The 25944-nt window shown below is 41.4% G+C and overlaps 2 protein-coding genes across 3 annotated transcripts; both read left to right on the top strand.

Moving 5' to 3' along the window:
- The first annotated feature begins 91 nt into the window (after positions 1-91).
- On the top strand, positions 92-2684 carry zgc:65997 (uncharacterized protein LOC794398 homolog). The gene is made up of 4 exons (XM_061087911.1): positions 92-418; positions 1257-1434; positions 1615-1709; positions 1976-2684. Exons 1-4 carry the CDS (start codon positions 92-94, stop codon positions 2165-2167), a joined length of 792 nt encoding a protein of 263 aa, XP_060943894.1. The 3' UTR covers positions 2168-2684.
- A 1764-nt stretch (positions 2685-4448) lies between these two features.
- On the top strand, positions 4449-24821 carry pank1a (pantothenate kinase 1a). 2 transcript variants are annotated; one of them, XM_061087909.1, is made up of 8 exons: positions 4449-5106; positions 13868-14014; positions 14645-14850; positions 15200-15453; positions 17625-17801; positions 18416-18539; positions 19466-19591; positions 19675-24821. In XM_061087909.1, the coding sequence occupies exons 1-8, from the start codon at positions 4779-4781 to the stop codon at positions 19732-19734; spliced, it is 1422 nt and encodes a 473-aa protein (XP_060943892.1). In that variant the 5' UTR covers positions 4449-4778; the 3' UTR covers positions 19735-24821. The 2 variants fall into 2 exon arrangements, with proteins under 2 accessions (XP_060943892.1, XP_060943893.1); XM_061087910.1 differs by lacking the exon at positions 4449-5106 and adding an exon at positions 5633-5826.
- Positions 24822-25944: the final 1123 nt, after the last annotated feature.

Below are 25944 nucleotides of genomic sequence, written 5' to 3' on the forward strand. Positions count from 1 at the left end.
GGGGCACAATTCCGAGGTTTCTGTTTGAACACGAACCCATCACACACTACATACCTCCATCCACTTCCGTGTGTTACGTCACTCAGGTGTCATGGCGGCGCCCGTGGCTCTCATCCAGGGCTCCAGCAGAGGGCTGGGGCTGGAGTTCTGCAGACACATCCTGAGGAACCGAGCCTCCGCGGCCGTCTTAGCGACATGTCGGGACCCGGAGGGAGCGGCCGAGCTGCGGGGCCTGGAGGCTCAGCACCCGGGCAGGCTCACGGTCCTCCGGCTGGACGTGAGCCGGGAGGAGGACATCCGAGGAGCCGCGCTGCGGGTTAAGGAGAGCTTCGGGCGGCTGGACCTGATCGTCAACTCGTCCGCCATGCTCCATCCCTCCGGGAGAGGAGAGACCAGCCTGAGAGACGTGTCTGCGGAGGTATAACCAACTTTCTCTGTGTGCTCGAGCTCCTGTCCTACGACAGGGTGCTTTAAAGTGACAGATCTTACTCATATCAGACATAATGTTCCATCGAATACCTTTTAAACAAGCTCAGTCAACTCTTTGAACACTGGGAAGCTACTCCGGGATTTGTGACTCCTCAATTTTATTTGTATGGCCCATTTTCACAAATCACAATTTGTCTCATAGGGCTTTAACATGGTGTGACATCCTCTGTCCTTAACCCTCAGCAAGAGTAAGGAAAAACTACTAGAAACCCTTTTAACAGGGGAAAAATGCTTAGAAACCTCACATGTGAGGATCCGTCTCTCAGGACGGACAGAAGTGTAATAGATGTCAAGTGTAGGAAAACATCATCAAGATGTAAGATGTCATAATCCTCCTCATTCCAAACTCCAAACACAAACTCCTTTTATTTTAAAAGCCTCTAGCCTGACTTTATGTATAATATCAATATTTAGTGATCAATTATATCTTGAAAGAGTAGTTCTAATTTACTCTTGTATACGGCTTGAGTCCAAAGTCCTCAGCCCTAATCACTTCAAGATCATGTAATCTTTTGCTGTAAGATTGTCCTGCTTTAGTTGATCAGTCCTCTTCTCTCAATATATATTACAAAGGAATCAATCCAGAAAAATAGAAATCAAGTGTGTCCATATGCATCCTCCACATGTTGATACATGCTCTCAATTATTGTTTTGGAATAATATACTTCTTTATTTTTTCGACTGTGGTTGTTTTGAACATGCTATATAAAGAAGCTTGACATGTGGAACCACTGATCTGTGCTGATCTAATCTCTTTCCCGTCGCAGGGCATCATCTCCACCCTGACGACCAACACAGTGGGTCCTCTGGTGATGGCCAAGTACTTTGCCCCCCTCCTTCAGAAAGGTGGAGGAGGTTTTGGTCAGCAGCCCGTGGAGAAACCCAAGCAGCACAGCGGCCTCATCGTCAACATCACGGCCAAAGTGGGATCCATTGGTGACAACGGTATAGCTGCGACGGAAAAAATATATCATCAACTAGGCTTCGATTTAGAAAGGAAGAGTCGAGGGAAATCAGAAAATCCTTGGTAGAAAATCCTTGGTAGAAAGCAGAAGAGAATATATAAATATTTTGCTGCAGTGGTCTTCCAATCTAACTTCTCTTCACGCCACCTTCTTCTTCCAGGTCTGGGGGGTTGGTACAGCTACAGGATGTCTAAGGCAGCTCTCAACATGGCCACCAGGAATCTGTCTATAGAGCTGGGCCGCGGTCGCCCCAAGGTAGGTCCTCTCGGTGCATTTCATTTCATAAATACAGTAAGCAAACGACAGAGTGGAGACTAATCTTTAAGATCAGCATGGTAATATATCATAAAACAAATCCATGGGCTGCACCTGTCATCTGAATATTCCAGATATTTTCCTGTTGTGAACTCGTCTAACCTGGACAATCTGCTACCGTATCTTCAGATGAAGACATGTGCCGGACCGGTGTTCTGAAAGTGGAGAGAAAGCTGATGGACTTGTTTCTGTTTTTTTTTTGTCAGGTGGTGTGTGTGTCCTTACATCCAGGAACAGTAAGCACAGACCTCTCCCGACCGTATCACAAGAATGTGCCGACAGACAAGTTGTTCAGCACTGAACACTCGGTGAACTGTCTCATGAGCCTCATAGACGCACTGAATATGGAAAAGACTGGCAAAGCGTACAACTGGGACGGAGCCGAACTTCCTTGGTAGAATCAAATAAATGGACTGAGAGAGAGAGAAAGGTTATTTACCTCTAATGTTGATGCTAACACTCTCGGCTCCGTCTGGATTGTGCAATAAGCTCGACCGTACACTAAGAAATCATTAGAATTTAAGATAAAGAGGTTTCTGCTGGAGTCACAGTCTAAACAGTTAAACCTCATCCACTACCTCACAACCAGCCACGGTGCTTCGATCACATGTGACACACACAAGGGCCTCATGCTACTGTAAGACCTGATAGAAGTGTGTCCGAACTGATGATCTAATGTCATTTCTTATCATTCCTTTTTCCAGTATTAATTAATATCACCAAGTGGTTTATGATAAATAAATACTTTAGGAGTTGTTTTTTTTTCACTTTCAGGGGTGTTAGCTAGAGACTGGAAAATGCTAACTTGGCTTTGTCCAAAGGTAGAAAAACAAATCTACCTGTTATCTCACTCAGGTTAGTCTGTATCAAAACCCGACTGTTGTGGTTTTACATTATTGATCTTCTCAGCTCATTTCCAACGTTTCAAGAAATAAAAGCATCTTCCCAAAAATGTGGAACTTCTTCTGAGTTATTTTTTTTAACCTTGTCTTTCATAGATCGTTGAATAAATGAAGGATTGATCTTTGCATTACATCTTCCTAATGATCAGTGTAGGCCTCAGCCTTTTAGGCACTGGTACCCTGCAGGATGTGGCCACTGTTAATCAGTTACAACGAGGGGTTAGCACCATGCCTGGCTTTTAAATGTGTCACATTCTCAGCCACCCTCAGGATAAAGTATAAAAGCCTGTATCCATCCATCCATACTCGTAATCGAGTGCTCGTCTGTGTTTACAGAGAAAGAGGAGAGATGAGAATTAAGGCAAAGTGGGCGATGACTAATGACTGAGCTCTATCCTGTTAAAGGATTTTAACGCATAGTTGACCTGATTCTGACCAAATTGAGGTTACTAGGTGAAATATTTGACTAATATTATCAAACAATAAAACACAAAGTCCAGACAACTTATTGGATAATTAAGAAACCCTCATATTTCCTCTTAGTCAGTGAACAGAACTGACTCTTACTACAAAATTAACAACTTCTTACCAGAAGATGGCAGCATTTGAGGACTCCTTCTTTTTGCAGTCCACAAACTTTATATTTATGTTTTTATCTTAAGTAAGTTAGAGACATGATGTATATCAAAGTCTCTGCTTGTATATACATCAGTTTGGTGATGTCTACAGTTAATCTCCAGTTCTTTATTGTTGGATAAACATGTAATTGTGACCTTATATGAGCCCCTCATCTGCACTGCTCCATCTAACTTTGCATTTCATGGTAACATGAGGTTGTAACATGATTGTGCATTTTTTTCTTTATCTTTATTGTAGTTCTTATTGTTTTACATATCTACTCGGTGAATTGCAGTTGTGACTGATACTTTGTTACAGTATGATTATATAATCACAGTATGGTTATGTCATTTTTTCATGTATCTTTTGAGTACATTTCATCTGCTCTCCTTTACATGCAATATATTAACAGATACCTGAACTACATTTGTACACTTAAGGAGAATTTGTAAGAGGCTGAGACATTAGTTCTCTGTACGATTGTAATATTATTCAAAATACACAGTTGGTGCAGTAAATTATGTAATAGACTAATGCGTCAGGGGATATGCTGTAATCTGCAAATACTTACGAGTACTCAAATTTAACGGTTAATCAGTACATTTGCCATTAAGACTTTTTCCTACTCCACTGATTCACAAAGATTCAACTTTTAGTGATTGTTTTCCTTTATCAAACTGAGATTGTGCTGGTTTGACCTTTGCATCTCGGATTGTCCTGGCCTGAGCCTCAGTGTGTGTCTGTGTTGTGTTGTTGCCCCACAGGCTCAGATGTGTGACGGGAAACCAACACACACACTCACAACCTGCCCCGCAGCAGGAGGAAAAACACATGTCATCAGTGAATGAATTTGCATTAGTGCCTTTCGACAACAGGGTCACGACAGAGTCACACTGTGGCTGACATGTTGGCGGACTGGGCCCCTTTGTGTGTGTGTGTGTACGTCCGTGCGTGCATGTGTCACAGTTCGAATCCACCCTCTTTGTATTGGAGAGAGCAGCAAGCGTGTGATGCTCCTGCAGCGAGGAGAGAAAACCGGTCGGAGGAGGTGAACGGGTTCGGTCCTCGGTTGGAGGAGCTGGTGTGACGTAGCGGTGTACACACAATACACACTCAGACACACACACACACCGGCTGCTGCTGCTGCGCCTGCCAGGATCTCAATGAGGGGAAATGACCGCGAGTGACCTCAGAGGAAACACTGGATTTTAAGCCCCGCTGGGTTTCTTATTATATTTCACACATTTGAACAATAATGTGTGTTTAGATTTTAGCTCGACGTCTTCCGGTCAACAGCCACGTTTCATCCCGGGAGCGGTTTGCGGTGTGTCTCGGTGTAGCTGTGTGCTAGCATCAGCTAAAGCTAAGCTAAGCTAACACAGCCTCCTCCTCCACCCCCAGCCTGTCACTGCCAGCGGCGGGGATTCGACGGTTCTTCCCCCGCAGATGCTAAGCTAAGCTAAGGGGGAAAAGGCTCGGAGCTGCTGCCATGGACAAAGCGAAGTCAATGATGGACAAGAAGGGAGCGTCCGGACCTTTTCATGTCAACACCGGGCAGAGCCAGCGGGGGTGCAACGGACACGTCGCGGTGGCCGGGAACGGAGGCTGCTGCAGCGGGGCTGGGTTCGGCTCGAGCCCGGGAAACAGCAGCAGCAGCAGCAGCAGCGGAGGAGGAGGAGGTGGAGGAGGAGGCTGCAGCTCCTCGTTTGACAGCATGCACCTCCTGCACCGCGGCGAGGAAGCGGAGTGCAACGGCTCCCCGGCCAAGAGGTGCCGGCTGCGGCGGAGGACAGAGTCGGTGAGACGGAGCAGACCCCGTAAGTGTCACGCCAGCCTGAGGATGGTGGGGGTGGGTGGTGTCAGCAAGAGCTCTTATCAGATGTGTGCTCTTCGTCTGACATGATTTCCCTGTGGGGCGGATGCATGCATGCAATCAGGGGAAAGTGTACAATCAGACTGGTTTGTTTTGCACAACGAGCCGATGTGTTGCTGCAACCGGGCACCGACAACCAGCCCCTCAAACCCCGCTAGGCTCGCCTGTCCATGCCCCTGGTTTACCCGCAGTCCTCGTGACTCTGCAGTTATTCGATCACGATCAATATTCCTGATCAGATTGGTTGTTATGGGTTATAACAACCCCCCCTATCCGCTTTAGTTTCTATGCACCCTCAGTTTGCGTTTGCAGCCCTGCGATTGGTCGGTTCCCCTGTGGTGCAAAAGCTCCTGATAAGTGGGTTTGGCTTGTCTCAGCCAATTAGCGGCCGCCTCCTGTCTTCAGCAGGCAGGGTGAAAGTGCCGCGGCCCCGCCCCCTTATCCACTGGGTACTTCGGATGGTGCGAGAGTAAAAAGATCTTCCTGGAAAACTTGTTTCACAGCAGAATGGAGAATTCTGAAGTCTGAGGCTGACTCTTCTTTCCTCCGGACGAGTTTAAATATCCTTTAATTTTTTTTTTTTTTAAATATATATTCTTTCTTTTGTATGTCAGTTAGCTTATATTCTGCATCACCATGAAGCTTATAAGTGAAAAGAAGCCTGGTAAGTGTGACATGATTCATGTTTCATTGCACACAGGTAACTTTAAATCCCAAAAAAATGTCTTCTTTATAATTTGATTTTAGGCTCTGAAATCAAATGATTTGTTTATTATTCTCCCAAGTCTGTGATCTGCATATATTAACTTCTCATCAGACAGACTGTGATGGTGTGTACACAGATTTTAATGGACTGGTTGGTGCTTTTGCAGACGACTGGTGGTTTTTCAATTTTTTCGGGAAATAACCAAACTTTACTCACAGCTCCTGTTTTGGTCAAAGCTGGTTTTGGTTTCAGCTTTCAAGAAAATGGTCGTGACTGTCATCCCTGTCACTGGTGGTCATTGTTTTCTTCTGTAGCCTGATTTGTTGATCTTGTAATCACAGAGTTGCTCTATTGTTTGAGATTAATTGGTTTAATTTAATATAACAAGTTCACTTTCTTTGTAAATCTCCCACAGCAAGAGTTGAGATGGGATTAGCATCAATTTGACCTTTTACTCTCTGACTCTGGTATCTGTCTCCGAACATCTCTATATCACATACAGTATTCAGAAGCACTTAACTACTTCACGGTGCAGTTAATCACATATCATATAGGTTGTTGTGTTATGTAGACTGACTAAGTGTTTGTTTACCTGTGTCATGCACTGTGGGTCTGGTTATAGTTGTGTGAGACCCGCTGATTACAGCTTCATCTTCAATTCATGTTGACTTTAGTAAATGAAGTGACTAGCACATGCATTCTCTTTACCAGTTATCTAGTGATACACTGTGAATGCTGTTGTTCAAGCACTTTACAGTGTCGTTTCTCTTCTTGATTACCTGAAATATGATTCCATAGAAATTTGAAGCAGAACATTGAGATGTGTCCTTCACAGGGCAAAAACCCTCTCATTGTTAATTTCAGCACAGACTGTCTCCTTTCTTTTGAATGTGAAACGTATAGTTAGAGAATCGCCACGTGAAGGAAAAGGAACAGGACCTTGTATTGATGACAAAGAAACCTAGACGATCAATTATTCACAGTATGTGGTGTGGATACTGGGTCTGTATTTGTAAGACGCACTGACCTTTTCCTTCTGATCTTGCATCATGTGGTCTTGTGATTAGTGATAATCAAATTACTGGAAAAGTGTGATGTTACAGTAAACTGACAGTGTCCCTGTGCAGTGAGTCCTCCTCTGTGGTTTGTTGTGATGTGTAGGAGTCTAGAGTAAAGAAGGACCCTGAACCAGAGCGAGTATAGGTATTACATAATTAAGGAACATGTCGTGAGTAAACTTTGAAATGTCTGATCAGAGATTCCGTGCTTTATGACACATCCTTGGATGGAGGCCAGCCGTCCCGATAAACTCAGATAACCCTCTAAGCTTTTCCTCACAGAGGCCAATCCTGGAATGTATTCCCCTGGGGGATGTGATTTTTTCACTTTTGTCCTTTCTCTGCTCTGGGTTTGAGGGGGTTTAGAATTGGGGGGATGTTATTCTTTTATTTTAAGTATCACTGCCAGTAGTTTCTCTTGTTTACACCGGGAAACAACTTGGTTGTATAGTTTCACCAAATATCTCCCAGAACAGAATTTCCTTTATTTTAATTTCAACAGCCCTAATTTTCGGGCCTCGTCGCTTCTGTGACAGAACTGAAGTTTCCTTTTTCATACATATCTTTTTGAACTCGTGAACAAGGTAATTTCGGGGAATTCCACAGCATCGATTCAACACAGAGCAAAAAACAGGAATAGGAATAATGGAGACTGAAATTGTGCAATTACCGTTTCAAAAATGTGGTTGTATTGGGTCGGGTATTAAATGAACTGAGCTTGGTATCATACTTAAGTTTGTTTGAAAATGGATAGTGGACATTTTGTCTCATATTCTTTGAGTTATACTGTGTTTTATTAAATTCCTTCCATCAGTGCAGTTATGTTTCACATATGTAATGTTTAATAAGAAGGATTGTGCTCTCATTTGGTGGTTGTTGACAGTGTGTACATGTTTGTAGTTCTTTGTAAGCCCTGGCCTGATTGTGGTGCGTGACCTTACCTTACCTCACTAAATGTGATCAAGTGGGTGTGGTCCTCACCAGCAGAGAAGGTGGACAGGTGATCAAAGTGAGTCTGACAGCCTTGGGCTCAGGGAAGAACAATTACAGTGGAAGAAAGAGAAGGACACAGCTTTGTGTACATTGTGTTGTACGTTTTTGTGTCCTGAACAAACCCTGAAGACTGATGTCTCCAATTGGCTTTGAAGGAGGTGTGTTGCACATTCCATCTGTTGTGTTGCCTCACAGAAACAGGAAACAGAAGACTAGGCAGTACTCACAACTTGTTAACGATAAAGCTTTTTAAGTAAGACAATATTTGTGTGACTCATTGCGTTTAACAAACAACTGACAACTGAAACCACCTGCAAGTCAACTTTACTTTGTCATTTTAAAGAGAATAACTTTTACATTAGGGTGTTTCAGGCCAGTGTCCAGCTCATTTGTACAAACAGTAAGTGAGTGTGTAGGTTCATTTGTTGACAGCTCATCATGCCATAGGGCAAGTCAATGTTTACCTGAGAATGCTAACAAGTGTCAGTACAGGTGATGTAAGGAGGAAAAGAGGGTCTTGGACTCCTCCTTCTTTCTGTGCACACACAGAAAGAAAAACTTCCACGTAAATATGTTGAACTTTATCTGAGGCTGCTTCCATTGTGCTTTACATTTCTTTTCCAAGGGAACATGGACATGCAAGGTTTGTAAAGTCTATATGTATTGTAGTTCTTTCTCAACGATAGACATATTACCAAACTGTACTAAAATAACAAAACAAGACCAACATCTGACCTGATAGCTTTCCGGTAAGTACACTTTAAAACTATGGATACAAACTGTCTCTGCTTGTAACTTCAGAGATAATGTGGCCCTTCGCTGGTTATTCTCTACAAGGCTATTTCACGTTATCTTCAATTATAGGGACGAGTAAGTCATTCCTTGACTGTGATATTCCTTCATATGTCGTAGTATGTGTATATACTACTAGTATATGTGTAGTAGCAGGACTGCAGTATGGGTAGAAGTAGTTGTAGAGTATGACTGGTTGGAAAATGAGTGAAAGGAGTGGTGGTTTAGGGCTTTAGCTAATGTTTATCTTTAGTGAATCATTCGCTCTTTAAAACGTCAGAAAACCGGGAAACGTTTCCCACACTGGTATTTTCAAATATCTAATTTTGCTACATTAACTCTCTTAAACATATTAAATCTAAAGCTGAAACAAGTATTCAATCAATTGATGGTCAGAAACTCCATTGGCATCATTGTAAATTAAATATCTTTGGAATTCTACTGAACCTGCAGTGATGCTTTACTTTGTAATGACTGTCTATATATTCATTTTATCTTATATATATATATATATGTACACACAGTGTTAAGCTGTCCAGTGGTTGATTTTCCTCTTATCTTACAAACAGGATGTACTAGTGTTGTTCTTGTCCTGTGCACTCTATACAAAGCACTAACACACACACACACTCACACACACAACAAGCCTCTCTGTGAAACCTGAGATTAAAGGTTAAGCAATAGGAAATTTTAAAGAAATAGTTGTTGCTGATAATCCTGAGGTTGTGTTTGTATGTGTGTGTGTGTGTGTGTGTGTATATATATATGAGAAAGCTGAACAGTGAGTGTGGCGGAAAAAACCCTTTTATTTATAAATGAGTCCCTTTACAACCTTTTTGTAATTCAAGTCAAACTGTAGATGCTTTCCGACGGGGTATCACATGAGGTGTGTGAGGACATGAGACCCTTCACCTACAAGGACACAGATCACTTGTTAACTACTCTTTGTCACACTGACCTTTGACTGGACACTGTGTGTTACTGTTTGTCCGTCCACGAGTGTATATGGTTGTGCTTTTTAAATGGAAACCCTGGATAAGTGGGCCCCCAGTGGTCCACTTAGGACACACACATTTTCTTTTCTTCTTTCCTCAGTTATGCATTATCGTTATCTTAACACATAACGGCTGTGGGGAGGGTCAAGGAAATGAGGAATTACGAGACAGAATGATTCATTTTAGTTTCTGGAGTATTTAGTCACAAGATTGAAAGAAAGAATGTAAAGTCTTTTCAGCCAGGGCGTCCATGCATCACTGATGGCAATCAACTGTAATGGAAGCTGTAACGTTTCCTGTGGCATCATGTATTAATGATGTAGTCACTGTTTGTTGATTTTCCACTGCATAAGGAGAACGATCACAGGATAGACACCAAAGTCCATCAATTACAACATGAAATATAATTTCACTTTTTATGCACACAAGGTTGCATAATACAATTTTTGCCTTGCACTCAATGGAGTTTATGCTTTTGTTATCTGAATCTACAAGTACTCATTGACACGATAAGGAAATAGTCCGGCTGTAGATTAACTTTTGTACTTACAAAAAGAACGAGCACAAAACTACTACTGATGCTTCTTCACCTAACTTCTGTACTTTGCTGAGAGTCGTCAAAGACACATTTTAAAGGCTCTTATAGAGTGACCAACAAGTAAAATAAATCACAAGAAAAGTGGCAAATTTTTTAATTTAAGAGGCTGAAATAATTTTCTTCTATTTTTAATTGATGAATCACTGAAAATATTAATCAATAATCAAAGTAACCGTTGATAATAACCGTTCACAAAGAATACTGATGATAATTACTTCAGGTCTAATGGGAAACTTGTCTTCAACATTTGACATTTCATGGCTTAGATTTAGCGTTTGTTGTAATTCTCTATGTTTTATGGCGTCAGGGATCAAGCAGCTGACTCCTGTAAAGAATTGTGTTGTGGGGAAAAATATGTATTGCACAAAAGGTTTCCCTAAAGAGAGAGAGAGCAAAGAAAAGGATAATTATCTTACTCCTGGTTTATCCAATAGGTGGTTTGAGTCAAATCTTTAATCAATGTCACAAATGCAAATGATGTAATCAGACAACCTATTGGAACTATCCATAGAAGTGTTTAGGCAAAATGAGGCAAGAGAATTTTCCAGAGCGGAATCCCTTGAGGTTGTGTTGACAGCCATCAGAGCAGGTCAGTAGGTGAGAGGGGACGACGAGAAAGAGTTAACCAAACAGTTAAAGAGGACAGAGTTGACTACTGCTAAAGGTAACCGGACCCCAGCAGCAGGTGTGGAGGTGACGGAGCAGTGGTGACGGTGCTGGTGATACTGGTCACTCACATGGACTCAGTTACCCCGAGAGGTTTCAGTGGTCCAGTGCTCCTCGTTTAACACGAATCAATACAACACTATCGCAGACTGACACATAAAACAATCCCGGCAACATCTCAGGTTCTATTTATAACATGAAGAATAAATTGGGTTTATTGTGCCATCAGGTTTAATGTAAATTTCAAGGTCAAGTAGAGCCGGGCCGATATAGATCTCTGGGGGCTGATGCCAATAACGTGAAAAAATTCTGATACCGATATATTTGCAGATATTTATATTAAGAAAAACTGTCAATGATTTCCACGATGTCCTCATCACTCCCTCACGACAAAAAAATGTTATTTGGCTTGATATCTTACAGTTAACCTTAAATTAATAACATAGATATACTAATACACACACTTTTAAAAATGCTAAATATAGATACATATATAAACGAGGTCCATTGGAAAAACGTGAATTGTGTGCGTGACAGTGTTTGTTTTTGGTTGTGTTGGCTGAAAGTTGTTTTTGCGTTTGCTTATATAATTGGTTGTGTTGTGTGTTTTTCCACCTCGACTTGTTTTAAATCTGTTTGTTTTGTTTACGTGGACCTGTAAGACTAAGCAGACACGGCCAACCAATGATAGTCTATTTGCCAACAGTTTTTGTTTTAACCAACTACTTCCAATATTTGCTTTAAGCTAAGTTAACCACTTGCTGCTTGGAGCTTTGTATTTATGTGCAGATGTTGACACGAAGCAGGAAAGGGAAACCGAATGTGAATCGAAAAGGAATACCTTCAAAAAATCATGTAAAGCTAATAACATTAATAAAAATCTAATAAAAACAATAATTAAAACCAGAACTATTACTATTACTATTGACACATAGAGCTGTTCAAGCTTGGACTCTGATCATGAGACAGAAGTTTGGTGGTGATAGGACAATTCACAGTGGAGTTATGACAACATCGTCTCCTTTGGCGAAGGATGAACCTAACCCTACCCTAACCTCAATGTTTACACGGTTTGAGCAAATGTCAAAATACTGAGAGAGACGTCACCTTTGCAAGACATAAAGATTTGTCTGTCAGTGCCTGTCAGTGCTAGGGCTAAATACAAACATATGCACATGTATTCTGCTTTGTTTACTCTACAAAGTAAAAGTGTATCGATTTATATTGGCAAAGATGAAGACTGATACCAGAGACAGAGCCCGTATTGCTCTCGTATTTATGAACAATGTTTTTTATATATGAAGTACTATGGTTTTTCTATATGATTAGATTGTATCTATGAAGGAGCATGGTTTTGTAGTGTCTTGTATGCAGAGTGGGCCGGCCAATCATCATGCACCGAATACTTTCATTGAATGCATTCTTTAGCAGAATGCTGCCGTTCTCCGCAGCCATAGTGACCATGTGTTGTCTTAAACTGTTGCACAGGGTTTTCATTGTTCGGAGTTGTGGACTCGCTGATTGGTCAAAAATGAAACTGCCTGATCCCAACGTGACATCTTCAGATTGTTTCTTTTGTTCACAACTTGACAATATTAATTTCACGCTGACGTAAATCATACACAAGACACTGGAACTAGTCAATGTTTGTCATATTCGCAACCTGAGTGAATGATAATTAAGCTAGATTTGCAGTTGACTAATTGATTAAGTAGCTAATCCTTTCAGCTTAATTATCAAGGTAATAAAGCCTGTTAGAAAGGCTGATGCACCTCTAAGTTAAATAACGCTGTTGCTTTGTGGTGCATTTATAAACGTCTTGCAGCATCTGTCGTCTTCCGTCCACGGCAGTAAATCTGACTTGAATTTAATTAAATCGATTCAGAGACGAGTAGCAAGCTGGAGATGGAGAGAAGGAGAACGGGGGAGAAAAGAGGAAATGCACGGAGAAAAAGGAAGAAACCAGACGAGAGAGAGGGATGCAGTTGTTGACAGAGAAAGAGAGAGATAAAGATGGATGGTGAATGAGAGGGATGGAGAGAAAGGATAAATGAAAGAGAGAATATGAGGCTGAGGAGTGTGTGAGATACAGAGAGCGGAGGATATGATGGGGGGGGGGGGCAGGGGTTGTCTGTTACCATGGAAACTGTGGCTCTTGACGAGAGGCGGTGTTTTTTCTTTTTTTCTCAACGTCTTGTGCTGAACTCGATGTTCTACCAAACTGAAACCGTCCAGACTAGGTTCTCCTCTCCAAGCTGTGTCGTCCGCTGCAGACGTTTTTCATTCAGCGAATCAAAGAACGATCAGTCAACAGAAAATGTATCTGCAACCATTTACTGGTTAAATCTTCTCAAATACAGGGTACGCAGCTTTTTTTTGGGGTTGGACGAATCAATTAGTTGATCATCCAAAGATATTGAGTTTGCTGTCGTAGATGATTTAAGAAACCAGAAAATATTCACATGTAAAAAGCTGAAATCAGATAATTTAGCCACATTTTCTTGAAAAGTTATTTGAAAACAATCTGTTCTTGTTAACTGTGTCAGTTCCAGGATATGATACCGAAGTCATGATAAGATACGAATGAATCACAGTAGACTTTGTTTTTGTGGCCCTGTGGTTCACAACAGTCCATTAACAGGCTTCTATTCAGTATCACTTACCAGATATTGTGTTTCCGTGGACCATTAACATAATGGATCCTATTTATCACAGCTAAATAAAACCAAAACAAAGAGTCTGGGTTAGACTAAACATATTAATTTGGCATGTAAATAATCAGCTTTAAAGATGTTGGTTATTCACATGGCTCAATTCCTGGGTTTGATCATTTAGATCTGTTACGTCTTGTGTTCAAAAGCAAACAATTGTTTACATATCCTCGTCTTCCTCTCTAGCCTTCCCCTGGTTCGGTATGGACATCGGTGGCACCCTGGTGAAGTTGGTGTACTTTGAGCCAGTCGATATCACTGCAGAGGAAGAACAGGAAGAAGTGGAAAACCTCAAGTCCATCCGCCGCTACCTCACCTCAAACGTGGCTTATGGTAGGTATACACACACACATGCACATGGAAAACTCATGTCGACTACAGCTTGTTAATAAAGTGTGTAACCCGTACTGAACGTCCAGGTGTGTGAGTTGAACATACCGTAAACTGACATTACTACTAAAGACAAAAGACTGATGACGTCAGATAAACGGACCAAGCTGAAGTTTATCAATGTGAGAAACAGAGATGGAAGATCTTGAAAAGGGGATTCTGTGTTCTCCCTGTATCTGACATAAACATAATCATAAGAAATCCTTGCTGTCGTTAATAAATCCTTTCTTTTGCTGTTTAGAGTGTGTTTGTCTCTATATATTTGCAGATATATAACTTATCTAAGGCAAAATTATGGACTAATGTAAGAAGAGTGTACAATAATCCCTATATTTCTTTGCTATTTTACATGAAATCATATTAGTATCTGATTTCCAGTTGAGCCTATTTTTTTATATTTATTCACAGATTTGTTTTCAGAGTGGGTCCAAATAAAATGAAATTAATTTTCTTAATTAAAGGTAAAATATCATGTGATCTATTGAATGGGAGATAGTGGAGGTTTTCTGAGAAACACTAGAGGAGTGAAGAGTGTGGCGAGAGAATCCTATATTGTAAATATACCTCGCTCAGGTAAAACAGGGGTCCGGGACGTCCACCTGGAGTTGAGGAACCTGACCATGTGCGGCAGGACGGGGAACCTGCACTTCATTCGCTTCCCGACACAGGCCATGCCCCGTTTTATCCAGATGGGACGCGACAAGAACTTCTCCAGCCTGCACACGACACTCTGCGCCACCGGAGGCGGGGCCTACAAGTTCGAGAACGACTTCCAGATGGTAAGTGTGAGGCAGAAATGAGCTCGGAGCTGTCCACTTGTGATAGGGTCACCTGAGATGGAAGTTAACACCAGGTGTGAACAGGGCCTCTCCTGAAGCAAGTGTTTACATGAGTTCGTTGACCCTGTCAGCAGGAAGATCATTGAACTGTTCTGGGATCTGCAGCTGGAACTGAAGCCTACGCCTTGTGCACACTTATCTCTTACTTTGAAAATAATTTTTAGCTTTATAGATTTATTGACGCTTCGAATCAATGTGATAAAACTTTTAGTTTTATTCATTTAGTCCTCTGGATGTGTTACTTGAATGTTGATTCATATATTTTAAACGTCCTCCCTTTGTGGTGCAGATGGCCGACCTGGAGCTGCTGAAGCTGGACGAGCTGGACTGCCTGATTCGTGGACTGCTGTACGTCGACCGGGTGGGCTTCAACGGACACCCGGAGGGCTACTACTTCCAGAACCCGTCAGACACGCAGAGCTGTGTGAAGAAGACCTGCACCCTGGATAACCCCTTCCCCATGCTGCTGGTCAACATCGGCTCCGGGGTCTCCATCCTGGCCGTGTACTCGCCGAGCGACTACAAGCGGGTGACTGGGACCAGGTGAGGAGGAACACACAGACACACAAACGTTTATAAAATGTGTTGTTGGATTGTACAATATGAAAAAGAAGATAACATTTAAAAAGTCAGTTACAAAATTATGACAAGTGAAAAGTCAACTTAATAGTCATACAATCACAAGAGATAGAGAGCAGCAGACAAAACGCCAGGGGCTCATCATGTGACTCCCGTGGATGAGTATCAGATTACGTCTCACAGCATCATATTTCAAGACAACACAATCTACAGTCGGCCCCATTCAACAATAACACAGCCTGTTATTCATAACAGAGAGGTACTAAAAGCTGATGTTACTAGGAAGCAAATTGTGTTTGAACTTCACTGGAAAACCAGGTATCAGCTGTTTGGATTCCAGTCGTCTTTCTCTGTTATCACACTGTTTACCTCATGTATGTAGCTGAGGAGGTCGACTGTGATTAGATGGGGGACAGTTGGAAAACAGCCCAACTGTGTGTGTGTCACACTTTCCTGGAAGAGGAAAATGTGAGCAACATTAAGAATTCTATACTTAATCTACAAAGATCTTCAAAAATGTCCAGGACAATATACAAAATTGAATTCAATTTATTAATTAAATGTGCATTCCGTATGGGGCTGGATTCTTAGTGTCAACCGGACGTGCAGGTTTCCTTCTTGCTCGGAGAAGAGAAAAACATCTTTGTATGCAGATGCCATTGAAAATAATGAGTTTAAAGGATAACATTAAAGAGAAACCCAACCTTTCCCACAAAGAACCACCACTTGGCGAAAGCAGCGAGAAAGAAACTTCCAACAGAAACGGACTCAATGTTTTTGCAGCCATCTGCCTCGACCTGAGGGGGTGAGACGAGAGAGAGAGAGAGAGGGAGGAGGAGGAGGGTCATACAGGGGAACAGAGGAGAGAGGAAGAGAGAAATTATTGGTATCCTTTATAAGTGGTCATCACTAAGTTGACTATAGTCACTATTCAAGCAGGGAGTTTTTTATTAGTAACACAAGTCTCCAGTCATATAATAAGTAATTCAGCCTGTTGAATGATGATGATGATGATGATTCAATACAGACAAGGATGTGTTATTAGACGGTTTGTTTTCATTGTGCAACACAGTAAACTTAATTGCGGTTGCTCTCGAGAAGTTTATCTTTCGAGTAAAGGTACCAATACTACATCTGTCATTCGTTACTTCCTTGTTGTTCTGTAAAATACAACTGGGTCTCATTAGCTGCTTTCAGACATGACCTGTGGACAAAGTCCGTAGCTGCTCAACCATGACATAACGTGTGTGTGTGTTAGTTTCTGTCACACCACCTCAGGAAAAGTAGTTGAAAACTTGTATATCTCGTCTTTCAATCGCAAGCCGAAGAAATAATTCCAGGCTCCTTAAAGGGACTCTTACCTTTGTTGCATTTTTACACTTTTTGTGGATAAGGTTAAATTGGTATTAATAAGGTAATGACACTCTAAAATGCAAGACAGACCCACCAGGAGTTAAAGCAAACAATTATTTCACTCTCGTAATATTTAGTGAAAACTTCAACCAATAAAATTCTTCGGACCGAAGGACCTTATTGGCCGACAGACCTGTCTGTTTGCTGCATGGAAACAGACAGGAAGCCCGTCTGCTTCTTGTGGCGCATTCGGGCCCGCGTCATCATGGCGCGTCCTCAACTATAGGGTTTGTTTTGATTCCACGGCAGACAGTAGCGAGTAGCGACCGTAGCGACCGTAGCGACTGACGATGGCAGACCAAAGTGGTCCACGGCATACTGAAACAGCCGCTCCCAGGGGGAAAAACAAAAGAAAAAACACCGCGGATGGGAACGAGGGGGTGGGGCATTGGAGGAAGGCGGGATGATTCGAATGTGCTGTAATTCTCAAATGCAACAAAGGTAAGAGTCCCTTTAAGTGGTCACAATAGTTTTCTCTTACAGGAAGGCCATTTTTCAAACTGACATTAAAGACAGGGGGAGAAACTATTATCTCATTTCACCATGAATGCAACAAAACACAAACCTTGAGAAACTACTGCGGGTTGAACCACTTAAATCTTTAGGGGTGAATTATTCTGAAACACAATCTCTTCTCTCTTTTCTTGTGTGTAAACTTATTTCCACTTAACGTCTTTTGTCCCGCTCATATTAACTTACCGGGCTTTGTTTTTACCTTTCAGTCTGGGAGGTGGAACATTCCTGGGCCTCTGCTGCCTGCTGACGGGATGCGAGACGTTCGAGGAGGCGTTGGAAATGGCCAGCAAGGGCGACTCCACCAACGTGGACAAGCTGGTGAAAGACATCTACGGAGGAGACTATGAGCGCTTTGGCCTGCAGGGCTCTGCTGTCGCATCCAGGTGAGTTTGAGAGGAAGTTTCTCTTGACATTTTCTGGAACAGCCTGGTAACATATCTGAATTAGTCCACATGACAATACAACAGGAAAATGTCTAGAAACATTCACAGCGAGCGATGATTGATTAAAAAATGCCAAAGTGCAAAACTGCAAACAAACTAAACAAAAGGAATATAAACATCTCAGAATGACACAGAGGTGTATCTGAGTGGTAATAGCAGCATAAGCTACACATGCTAACTCAGACTTCTACTTGCTAATCTGGGTTGTGTACAGTTAACTGTGTCCAAAGGTTGATCCATAAAGCAAAGTGAAAAAAAACGGGGTTATCACAGTCTTCAGATTCGTATCACTGTTTATTATCATGGTGTTTTATTCTGTTATTAACACACGGACACACACACGCGGGCACGCACACGCACGCATTGTCAACCAACACTGTGTTGTCACTGTTGATCTGAAGGTTGCTGTGACATTTGCAGAGGTCATTTTCTGTGTCTGCTGTTTTTGTTATTCATTACAGGTAGAAACTGTCAGTGTGCGTGTTCCTGTGTGTGTTAGTGTGTGTTTATGTGTGTTTATATGGTTGTTGAAATGTGAAATGTTTCTTTTACAGTTTTGGTCACATGATGAGCAAAGACAAGCGAGACAGCATTTCTAAGGAAGACTTGGCCAGAGCCACGCTGGTCACCATAACTAATAATATAGGATCCATAGCACGGATGTGTGCTGTCAATGAGGTACACACACACATATTCCTAATTCATAGCTTTTCTAAGGAATTACATTACACATTTGTTGCAGCGCCACAATAAAAAAAAAGGCTAGTTTTGGTGCTGTATCCTAAAAGCCAAAGAAAACATCTGAAGTGATTTGATCAACCTGGAGTCTTTCTGTGTGCGTTGAGCTTCTTTACAGTGTTGCCTTGTGGCATGGCGATCAAGCAGCATTGTACAGGGCTATCACTGCACACAGACATGCAGCGAGGAGACACACACACACACTTCCACCAACTTCACTTTCCCTATATGGAACAACTATGTAATCAGTTTGTTTAGAATTTTTTGTCATTTTAACCGTTGATGTAAGAAAGTGTGTCGGCATTAAATAGCTATGGTTTAAAATGTAGACTATTAAACCGTACCTGCTCTTTTGTTATAAAAGATATATTTGACCTTTTAACAAGAATCATAAGTGAGCAGGTAAACAAATCAATAAAAGTCCCAAAAATATTGCTGTTATGAAAAAAATCCTGCACTGTCTTCATCAAAGCCTTCAAAGCTTCTCAGTTTATCAGGATTCAGAAGTCAGCTGGTTTGTTTGTGTCAGAGGTAGTTTGCCTGCTCTCTGGCGCCACCATGTGGTCTGGAAGAGGTGTGTCATTTGTCTCAGATTCTGGTCCCTTTCAATATTTAAAAAAAATCTCATTATTAGGAACTGATCATTGATTCTATCTGGGACTTGTGAAATGTAAGTCGATTAAATGACAAAACAAGAAAAGTAAAAATGTCACATTGCTTTTTGTAATTTCTGTTGAAGGTGTAGAGTTGTCAGATATAAGGAGGTTTGTGGTTCATGATTGCCATCGTAACACAGAGCCCATCAAAGCACGTGTGTTAATGTTATCCAGTTTTCCGGAATTTCTTCCCGTCTGTCTTCTTTGTAGAAAATCGAGCGAGTTGTGTTTGTTGGGAACTTCCTTCGCATCAACACGGTTTCCACAAAGCTGCTGGCCTACGCCATGGACTTCTGGTCCAAAGGACAACTACGAGCCCTCTTCCTGGAACATGAGGTTAGCACTGGACTAATATATCAAACGTAACTCAGCATTTTAAACAACAAAGATGTAATAATCCTTGTTTCTGTCGGCTCCAGGGTTACTTCGGGGCCGTGGGTGCACTGTTGGAGCTGCTCAAGACATCAGAGGACCCGTAAAGGAAGCCGCGTGACATCATCATCCCTCGACAGAAGGATGTCTCCACCTCTGGATGATGTGACGTTGTCCACTTTGACGCTGCTGAAAGGTCCCGTTCTCAGAGGCCACTAAAGGAACACTGAGCAGGGGACACAGAAACTGAAAAAAGCCATTTTAATAATTTAACATGTGTAAATAGCGAAAACCTCTAACATGTATCTTCTTAATTCCCCAAATAGAGTCGCCCTATCATAGAGGTTTTAATATTGTGATCTTTAATTTATGGTTTCCTGTAATTTTCTGCTGCTCTGTTGATTCCTGTCGGGAGACACGGAGTGTTTCAGTGATCTTTGTTACGCTGTTTGCGTGTGTGTGTGTGAGTGTGTGAGTGTGTGAGAAAACCTACTGTAGCATTATGTCCTGGAGGCTGTGGTGTCCCTGTCGACTATTTGTGCAACAAGATACTATGTCCACACAGAAATTAAGTTGCTCTCTAATGAGTGACTGAGCATGTTTAACCCCCAGAGACTCAGAAACTCGTCTGCCGGAAGGACAGAAATAGCCAAACGTTTCGGACATTTTTGGTATTAGCTGAGGCTCGGGAGGCATTTTGTTGTTGCACAAAAAGTGGCCCAGGACACTTCAGTCTTTTTAGGGAAGTGCACTGAAGCCAAATCCTTTTGAGATTCAAACGCCTGCCTCCTACAGAGAGGAAGCAGATACACAGTCTTTAATTCTCTCTGTGTGGTTCCACTACAAATGGCCTTTTTGTTTTTTGTCTGTATGTCCTCCATCTACCTTAAAGTCATGCAAACATCATTAGCACGTTCACGCCTCACCTGCTGAGTTCAGTGTTACCCAGCGGGACCAAGACATTGTCTTCCAATAGTTTGTGCTACAGCGGCATCGTAGAAGTTTGTGTTTGGTGAAATACTGTGGGATTTAGTTCCTCTCTGTTGGGAATTGTCTTTTCTTTTCCTCTTCGCCTCCCGTCAGTGTCGAGCTCGAGGACACTTCAGCCGCTCGTTGGCCTGATTCCTCGTCCTGCAGCTTCTCTAGCGCCCTGCTGCCTTGTTTGGCTGAAGCATTGTGATGCGACGAGGCTCTCGGGCTGAGCCAATGTGATGCTAACGCTCCATGTGAAACCGGGCATTTATAAAAAGCTCTTGACGCATATGCAGAAGAATGCCGTCACCTTCTGGGAGACAATAGGGACCAGGAAGCTTTACGGCCTGTGTCGTCCCTCCTGCAAAATACACAGATGCAAATTTGCCAGCAACACAATCCACTCAGCTACTGTTTGTGTAAATGTGCTGATTTGGCGGTTTGTCGTCATCGTGCTGCTGTTTAGACGACATCTAGAGAAACAGTGGGGAAGAACTTTAATCCTTCACTTGCAGGAGACTGTAAACTGATCTGCAAAAATTATGTGAAGTTGCAATTTTACATTACAAGCACATACTAAAGTCAAGGTTAGCTACGCATCCCACTGACGGCTGTAAAGACGCTGCTGCTTCACTCGTGAGCTCACGAGACACTGACAGTGAATCACCCTGAGCCTCCACAACAGCCTCTCATCTCTGTTCACTGTAAAGAACTGGACCCTGCAGCCTGTGTATTTATTACCTCCGTCTTCTTGCCTTTTACTTTCCACGAACCTCTCTCCCTGTTTGGACTCGACCTCCGCTCGTTCAAACCATCCGTTGTCAAACACCTTCAGATCCTCACTGCTAACATGCTTTTCTTTGTGGCTGTTTTCTGTGTCTCTGAGCCGAGGTGTTGTAGCCCAGTGCTGGAATAATGAAGTCCTGACTAGCAGGCTGAGCGTTATGCAGGTACTCTGAATCAACCGACTGCGGTTTAATGACGTGAGTGAAGGAGGTTTTATCCATTACAACTCACTATATGTAACATTTTAAAAAGCAAAGCTGGAGAATTTCTTTTTACTTGCGAACGATTAATGGAATAGTCACTTTTAGCAGAGGCTTATTAAATGCAAAGCTCACGCAGGTAAATCTGCGGTTTGATACTATTTCAAGTATTTAATCCTCCGTGTGTTCCATCCTGATGCTGCAGACATTCTGTTCAGGTGCTTTCTCATCTATTTCTCTTATCCTCAGACTTTGCCTTTTTCCTCCAGCTCATGTTTGGATGCTGTGTCTGTGGCCTCGACCGGTCGAGCGCCGCTCGGCCGTCGGTTATCTCTAACCACCTTCTCTCTTAATCTGAAATCCCTGATTTGTTGCCTTCGCCGTGTATTTTATCCCACGTTCGTGCCCTTCAGTTTCCTGTGTGGGTTCTCAACTTTACCTCAATGTGTTTTTCTTTATGTTCAGGTTTCACTCTTTGCGTTCTGTCTTTTTTTGTGTGTGTTTTGCCATAATACTGTAACAAAGGATTCAGTGCAGTTAACACACATTTGCATTAAGGTGTTCACGATTCTCCTGCTTCAACCTTAAGTACAAAGAAAGATTTTCCTCTAAAAATCTGAGACGAGAACTCAAACTTAACTTGTTTTTCAACTTTTCTTTTCAATGGTTTTGGCAACAGTTTGGTTTGGGAACAAAATGTTTTCCAATAAATGTCCTTTTTTTGTTTTGATCCTGCTTGTGACAAGTAATGTGAGTGAATGTGCTTTTCATGTCATTTGAAAATACTGTTGTGGTGAATTTATTTTATTTTTCTTTGTTGGCACAAAAAGAACCAGTGTGATTGTTGAAATGTAAATCCCTGCTGTGATGTGCAGCACTTATAGAAGTGCAACCTTTTAAAAACACATATCATCACTGTCCTGCAGACCTTTTTAAAAACGGGTGGTTTCAACATTTATTCTGTGCTGTTCACTATTTAGCTCAGACCTGAGGTCAGTGCAATCTGTTATTGGAAATAGATAAAGGAAGACAAACAGGAAACATTTAAATATGATAAAGTCTGCAGAATATTGATGACCTGTGTTTTAAAGTTGTTTTGTCATGTTTTTAAAGTTTGCCTGTGTTCAGTGATGGTGAAATTACAAGTTCTGACATCATTTTCCACTAATTTGAAATAGTAATATCGTTGCTTTAGATACTTTATTATTCTTGAACCTACAATAACTATTGTTCTAATCTATCGCTGCAGCTTCTGTGTTTAAATCTGCAAAAAAACTAAAGAGGATTTTAAGACAGAGCATTTGGGCCTATTGAAGAAAGTAAATCCGAGATTTCAAGAATAAAATAATTTTGCGGGATTAAAGAAAATTGCAAAACCAGTGATACCAGAGTTCCTGGATCCAAAATCTTTAATGTCAGTTTCTTAAACAACTTTCGAAATCCCTTTTGAATATGACGTATAGATTAAAGTCCAAAAAATAGGCAATTTCCTCAAGTTTGTGTCTTTCTACAGAATCAAGTCATGATAATGTGGAGCTGCTGGCCCGAATGCTCAGTCCTAGAATTTAAAAACCTTAACATAACCTGTGTGAATGTTCAGTCGAAGCAGTATCACATCTCAAAAGTGTTTGAAACATTCTCTACAGCACAGATCCAGTCTGAAGTCTGTCACCCCTCTAAGGCAATGATTTCTGTCCCGTTATCACGAGTGAGGATGTTTGTTTGTTTTTAAAACCTATCTGAGGTGTGACGTGGGGGTTTGAACCTGTTGTCTGGGGTTTATGTCCCAGATCAGTGTGAATTTCTTTGGTTTAAAGTATCCACTTAATAACAAAGCTAACGTCATCCATAGGGGGATCTAACTAAAAGGCTATGCAGCAGCACACGTGTCCCCTTTAACAATCTCATCTCTGAATCGTCACAGTTAATTCAACCTGTTTGTTAATGTGTGTTTTTAAAAACATATGCAACCCTGTTAGTTTCCTCCGGTTGGAGTCTGGACGGAGAGTTTGTGTCCTGCTGATTGAGTCGTTAACTCTATTTAATGTGGATGTTTGCAACAGGGTGTTGTCGACTGTTCCAGTGTGAGCGCCCGGTGTGGAGAGAAGTTTTGTTGCTTTGAATGTTTCATGACATTTCGCCTTTTTCCAATCTGTCTTTTTTTACATGTGTGTAAAAGTGGTAGTTGGTATATTCTGGTGTTTTATCTTCTCATAGACTTACTTCAGGGTAGATAGAGAAAAGTAAACACATTGTTGTCCAACCTCGTATCACACAACAGTCAGTGTTCCTTCTGACCTTGTGACCCCCCCCCCCCCCTGTACTCAAACCTTTTCCGGAGGTCGAACATCCTGTTGCACGAACACATCCACTCTTTAAACTCTCCTCTAGAATGCTTGACTGGCAGGAAAAAAAAACCTGTTTCAACCCTTGTGTATTTAATTGTACAGAGATTTTTTTGTAAATAGTATTAATATGATATATTCTACACCAGCAATCTGTCTGTGGATGAAGTGGATTCAGCGGTTCAGGGCCTCGTAGTGAAAAGAATCAAACGTCAGAGCAGACAGAACACGATGCATCGAGACAAACCAACTTCTCTCTGCAGCTTTATCACACTTATCAAAATCTTTACCAGAGCTGCGGTGATTGGTTGTTAGAAAAATATGTGAAGAAATGTGTGTTGATTTCCTCTTGGTAGATGGTTGATGGGATTTTTGTTTAGGAATAGATATATTTCGACATGTTTTTGTGATTGTCTAAAGCTCTGCGGACTGTCCGATAGGAAAACTTTACATTTATGTCACTTTAATATATTTTAAACGCAATCGGAAATTCTGAACTGTGATTGAGAACTGAAATAAAAGTCTTTTTAAGGAGGAATGTTGGTTAAATTGCACATTTCCTCTACAAGTTGTTGTGTTTTAATGTTTAACGTGAGGACACAGCGGTCCTGATGCCTGTTCTCTGTCTGCTGGAGTTCGACGCCGGTTCTTCACCTCGGCTTCTCTGTGATCTGGATCCGAGTGTGAACCTTCGAGGAGCCCAGGGCTGGTTGTTGGCGTCAGTTCTGCTGCTGCTTTTAACTCTGGTTTGAAAAATAAAGAAAAGAAGGCGTTGAAAAAAAAAGAGAATTAACAAAAGGCTCCATGCCTTGTGCAATGTGTATGTACTGAAGTGAAGAGATTTCTTTTTCTTTTTCTAAAAATTAATTAAACTAAAACTGGATGAGATAACTTGGTCTGGATGTTTCTTTACTTTGCTGTGTATGGAAAGGATGAAAGGATGAGGGACAGACAGGAAAAGAGTAGGAAAAAATCCAGCAAGAAAAATATATGTTTTTGTTTACATTAACTAAATATATATATATTTAAGGTATGTACTTGAATGATCTGTGCAAACGCAACATTCATATTCACCCCTCTGTAATGATAATGGATTAGTCCATTGACAATTGAGGAAGTGATATCACCCCAGCGGTCTGAAGACATAGAAAGGCGTGTGAGTAGGTTTTCTTACCCATAATTCATTGATTTTGTTGTCAGGTTGAGACGTTTTGCCTCAACATTAAATTACATCACATATAATTAATTCTAGTAAAGATTGTTAACTGTAAGCTGAAAATTCCTTCAATTCCCTGTCAGGTTTGACTCCACTGGATGGAATGTTGATAAATCAGATGTAGACCTCAATTCACCATGTTTAATCATTCATGATGCTAATTCATTATTAATATTTTCATACATCAGAGTAGTTAAAAAAACAGTCGAACCGGAGCAACAAGAGATACAGACCCAGAAGAAAAGAGGAAATAACTCAAGAGTGAAAAGTGAGATGATCCGTCGTTTGAAGTTAAGAAACATAACATTTAATTTTATTGGGTTGTGTGAATATATAAATATATATATATATATATATGACCTCTCTGAACTTTTCTAATACTGACCAAAGCCGGTGGTAAACTCCATCTAAGGCTAAAGACCAGCACAAGGCCGATAGTCGACAAACACCTTGGATTGAAAGTTTAGAATTGTCTTTTCTCTATTTTTCCAGTTTTGTCCATATTTGTTTCAGCAACAATCACTTTAAGCAGCAGGTGAAGATCTTCAATGTTGGCCACGAATTATTGAAAGGATATTGTGAGGGGTGAACATTAAACTCAACAATATGTCATTATAATGTGTTCAGATTCTTCACTACACTCTAATACACTGTAGAATAAATAGTATTAATATTTAATATCGGTATAATGGGACGGAGGGAATGCTATGGAAGCCCATTTCCGCCACTGTGATGAAAAAAAAAAAAATTGGTATCTCATTATTATGAGATACTATCTCATAATTATGACTTAGCATC

The sequence above is a fragment of the Limanda limanda genome, chromosome 15 (genome assembly GCF_963576545.1).
Source record: "Limanda limanda chromosome 15, fLimLim1.1, whole genome shotgun sequence".
In the NCBI taxonomy this organism is placed as follows: domain Eukaryota; kingdom Metazoa; phylum Chordata; class Actinopteri; order Pleuronectiformes; family Pleuronectidae; genus Limanda; species Limanda limanda.